The following is a 5,000-nucleotide window of genomic DNA, read 5'->3' as shown; positions in this document are numbered from 1 at the left end:
GAAAATTTGGGTTTGTATGATTTTTGGACTGTCTCGGGAGGGTGCATCACTCCTGCTAACAAATACCCTGGTATTTGTTACCAAAAGTGACACAACCTCTAGAGACAAAATCCTAAAACTAGGCTATTATGCAAACCCAGAATTCCAAGCCTAACCTTTCCTACCTTCTATGTATTCCTTAAACAGGGACAAGCTGCCTGTACCCACCATTTTATTAGAACTTTGTGCTAAATTAGAGAAAACAACATAAAGAACTCTGGCTGTGTGAGGGTGTTGTGGATTTAGTCTTTGCGTGGTGACATGCAGCAGAGATCTTCATCATTTTGTGGTAAATAGGATGCTGCTGCAGATGTACCTGTGCTGTTTATTAATCCATTTCTTATGCTATACAAGATGGCTGTGTCCATTTCCCTCTTATCTTTGTGCATGTCTCTGAGTAACATTGACCAATACCATTTCTTATTCAGCATTTTGTATATCACTAAGAGGGAAAAAGTAATATGATGTAGCAATTAACATTGTTTATATATAATTTTTCATTTTTTCCACATCCCACAAAACAAACATTAACAAGATCATGCTGTTAATCTTTCCATGATGGAAGCACAAAGCTAGGGCAAGCTAAAGGTGATAATCTTGTTGAGGACAAAGAGTTGCATTTAATACAAGAAATAATCTGCAGATGCAAACAGTGAGGCCATAAATAAAGGAAAAAAAGAAGTACTGCTCACATAATAATAATGTATACCTTCAAGTTAGTTACACTATCAGTAATGAAGGATTCAGAGGAATCCATATGCAGCCTCATTGTCCTGGTGGCGTAAAGAAGTTGTCTGGGTGAGCAAGACAAGGAGTTCCAAACACAGTGTTAGTACTTAGTGTTACAAGCATTCCCAGCACCATGCCAAACCAGGGTGCACACAGGGCCAACTGCTTGATGGAAAAATTAAAAGTGCAAGAAATGTAAGCTCTTGTCTGCAGTATTAACAGTTGTTATGGTAATGAAGCTAAAAAGAGTATTTTGAGAGGCTGTATCTGAACAGTAAGTGGTTATGACTAAACTGTTTAACCTGGACTTCTTAGAGCCTAAACATTTCAGTAAAAGAACTTTATATATTCATAATTCTTATAAAGATATCTACTGTGTAAAATCTCCTAGTCAACCCACACTGGCTACAAAAAAACATTCAAAAAGACAATTTATCTGCACATCATTCAGAGTTTGGAGTCTGGTCTTCATCTTCATTTTTGTTTGTTTGTTTGAAAACCTAGGTGATTTCAGCTTTCAATATAGCTACATTTAGTACATGATAACCACAGCTTTCATGTTTTTTTAAATAAATCTCATATTCTCTGGTTCTTTACATTAGTGTCTTTTCCACTTCCAGTTTTAAATAAAAGGATTTATGTCATACCTGCTTGAGAACTATTTCAGCACTAACCTACAGTGATAAGCATTTGATTAGTGCATATTTGTTTTGATTAATATATGTTTGCATGGAAAAAAATACCACCTTTCACCTAAAACACTACCTGGTGTGTGGTTTACCTGTTCCACCTAGGCCTAAACCATAGCCTGTACATGACAAATGATTCAAGCCATAGTGTGGTAATTCTCATGTGAATGTGTCACATAACTGCTGTTGCAGTATTTCTTGGATTATAGCTAGAAAGGGTTTTCCCCTCAGCATTATTATTGAATGTGTTGCGATAAGCCTATATCAGTTTTTAATTCTTTCTTCCTTTCTTATTGTCTTATAATATGGTGATATTTCCTGCGGTCTATGATGGACATCAACACACAGAATTGTCTAAGCCAGTACTGATACATCAATACTTGAAAATTGGTAAGAGCAATTCCGATACATTGACTTTGTAGATAGTTAGAGTGATACCAATACCCAGTAAATGTATTACTGAGAGATTATTGTAAGAAATGTCCAAACTGCTACGTAAATATTTGATTTGCATTTGTGATGCAAACAAAGATTGCAACAGAAACATGTTTTTGAAACTTGTGTATCATGTGTGGATATATTGATACAATAAAGATTACAAGGCAGTTATGCAAGCAACTGACAGATGCATTCATGACACTCAGTGCATCAGTATCAAAAAGTATCAAAATGACCAAGGGGAAGAGGTAATAGTCCCCTGCCTCTTTCACACTTCTTGAGTGCCATTATTGACAGGTTGAATGTGATAGAAAAAGAGAGACAGAGACAGAGGGTGAGTAAGTGTCAGTCAGTCAGTCAGTCAGTCAGTCAGTCAGTCAGTCAGTCAGTCAGTCAGTCATGTAATTGTATTGATGTATCAATTTTCTTCAATACATTTTGAGAAAAACCTGTTAGTGATAATTAAAATGATACTGTTATTGAGTAGCTAAGGTGATACCAACACCTATAAAAAAGTAATAATCGATATGTACCTCCGATGCATGTATGGCAATACTGGCCCACCTATACTTATGCATACATTAAATATATTAAATAGAAAAATACATCATTGTGTATGATGTGTAGACCATTTAAAATTTTATAATAATTGTTTATAGATGAACAGGGATGTTCATGGCTGTTTATAAAAAAGTGTAATTTTTATAGTATGTGTGTGTGTGTGTGTGTGTGTGTGTGTGTGTGTGTGTGTGTGTGTGTGTGTGTGTGTGTGTGTGTGTGTGTGTGTGTGTGTGCGTGTGTGCGTACATGTGTGCATGCATGCGCACGTATGTGTGTCTGTGTATTATTTACAGCAACAAGTAAAGCTCTACAATTTATGGTGCCTGTGGCTCCTTCTCCATTTATACTTCATTACTTAAGTCAGACTTCACAGCTCTGGATTAAACAGTCAGTTTCAAGACAGATTACAAAGAAGATTTTTTAAGTGAAACCTCTGATGAAGATTTTCAGAGCAGAAGCAGTGCTGTTTATGCAGGCAGAATTATGAAGAATTGAAGACATGGGAAATACTTCATATTCCACAGACGATCTTTTCTCCAAAACACCAGATGGCATGTAGTGGTGATAGAGGCAGATATCTTAAGTACATCATGCTTGCTGTGAATATAAAAAGAATTTAATTCTTTAAATGGGGAAAATGCACAAGTTGATGGTTTCATTTGGTAACATGCATATATGGAATATATGTTACATATCAATCAAATGTCATGTATCATTATGATGTACCAGCATGCTTGGGAAATGCTGATGGCCTCCCCTCCCCCTCTCTCTCTCTCTCTCTTTCTGCCTTATTTCTAATATATGTTGGTTAGTTCATGGAGAACTACTTCTAATAAAAGAGAAAAGTGAACCTGAATTGACTGAGACAGATTTCTCCACTTGAGCAGTGTAAGGCATCAGCATGACATGCTTATTTTTTTACTTACAGACTGGTGGAAGGCAGGATGGCCACCTCTCTGGCAACATTGACAGGCCACAAGGATCGTGTGTGGAGTGTTTCGTGGAACCCAAAAGGCACTATTCTATCCTCGTGCGGTTCAGACCGGTCAATCCGGCTGTGGAACCGAGAAGGGGACACTTGGGTTAGCAAGGAAGTCCTCTCTGAGGCCCACTCACGCACAGTGCGATGTGTATCTTGGTCTCCGTGTGGTAATTATTTTGCTTCAGCCAGTTTTGATGCCACTGTCAACATATGGGACTGTAAGACGGGTGATATTGAGTGCACTGCCACGTTGGAAGGTCATGAGAATGAAGTGAAAAGTGTAACTTGGTCTGCATCAGGTTCTCTTCTAGCAACATGCTCAAGAGACAAGTCCGTCTGGGTTTGGGAAGTGGGCGAGGATGATGATTATGAGTGTGTGTCAGTAATGCCTGCACATACGCAGGATGTGAAAAAAGTTGTATTCCATCCCAATGCAGAAATCCTTGCATCTGGATCATATGATAACAGCATTAAACTTTATAGAGAGGAAAGTGATGATTGGGGTGTATTCTGCACACTAAATGGGCATGAATCAACGGTATGGAGCCTCGCATTTGATAGCACTGGTCATCGTCTGGCTTCATGCTCAGATGACCGCACCATCAGGATATGGCAGGAATATTTGCCAGGCAACAGCGAAGGAGTAGCCACACCAGAAAAGGAACCCGTGTGGAAGTGCGTCTGTACCCTGTCAGGATATCACAAGCGCACTGTCTATGACATATCCTGGTGCCCACTCACAGGAGCCATTGCAACTTGTAGTGGTGATGACACCATTCGCATATTCAAAGAACAGCCTAATTCAGATAAAAATGCTCCAGTCTTTGATTTGATTTTGACAGTGCCGCAGGCCCATTCAGAGGACGTGAACAGTGTGCAATGGAATCCTACAGTTCTTGGATTGCTAGCATCATGTAGTGATGATGGATCTGTAAAATTATGGGATTTCAGCAAGATATTTTAAGCTGTATAAGAATTGATAGAAATTGGTACACTGGTTGGGAGTAGAGCAAATAATACATTACTAGAAAAGAAATTTATCCATTTTCCTTTGCATGCACTATTAAAAGTTATTTTGATGACTATTTACTTAAGATCACGGTGAAGATTTTCTTAGACTTTGTTGTACTTTTAGCCATGCGCACATAAAATTGGCTTTGTTGCATGTTTATTATGAATTACCTATTTGTATATGAGCTCATGTTGTACTACAGATGTAAATAAAGATAAATAGACTCTCCACTTGTTTTCCAAACCTGTCACATAGTCGTGGTAATAATATTATGTTATTTGTCATATATAGGCTAATAGAATATATAAAAAGATTGAAAATACATAGTTAATATCAATGAATCAGTGTTAAGGAATGAATTGCCAAAAATCATTTATACTTTTATGTGCACAATTATTGCATTGCATATTGTATCTGATAGGGATAACTGCAAAGTGGACTTAAAAATGCAGTAGTAGAATGTGTATATAGTAATGATAATGAAAATGGTGAATCAGGAGAAACTTGAGCAAATCCCAAAAGAGTAAATGGAAGAGTAAGCAGATTATAT

General features: G+C 37.5%; 1 protein-coding gene across 4 annotated transcripts in view; it reads left to right on the top strand.

Annotated features, from left to right (window-relative positions):
- The window catches only part of LOC125024963 (probable cytosolic iron-sulfur protein assembly protein CIAO1), a 22,898-nt gene that overhangs the window by 552 nt on the left and 17,346 nt on the right, over positions 1 to 5,000 (top strand). The window contains exon 2 of one of the 4 annotated variants that reach the window (XM_047612765.1): positions 3,385 to 4,676. The exons of 2 other annotated variants lie outside the window; for them this stretch is intronic. In XM_047612765.1, coding sequence (XP_047468721.1) covers positions 3,401 to 4,402 — 1,002 coding nt within the window. In that variant the 5' untranslated portion in view covers positions 3,385 to 3,400 and the 3' untranslated portion in view covers positions 4,403 to 4,676. Of the gene's footprint in view, positions 1 to 3,384; positions 4,677 to 4,962; positions 4,986 to 5,000 lie in introns of those variants that run through there. One more of the 4 variants, XM_047612762.1, reaches the window with a different exon arrangement.

This window comes from Penaeus chinensis, chromosome 4 (assembly GCF_019202785.1).
Source record: "Penaeus chinensis breed Huanghai No. 1 chromosome 4, ASM1920278v2, whole genome shotgun sequence".
NCBI lineage: Eukaryota > Metazoa > Arthropoda > Malacostraca > Decapoda > Penaeidae > Penaeus > Penaeus chinensis.
This window is presented reverse-complemented; position numbering and strand designations above follow the sequence as displayed.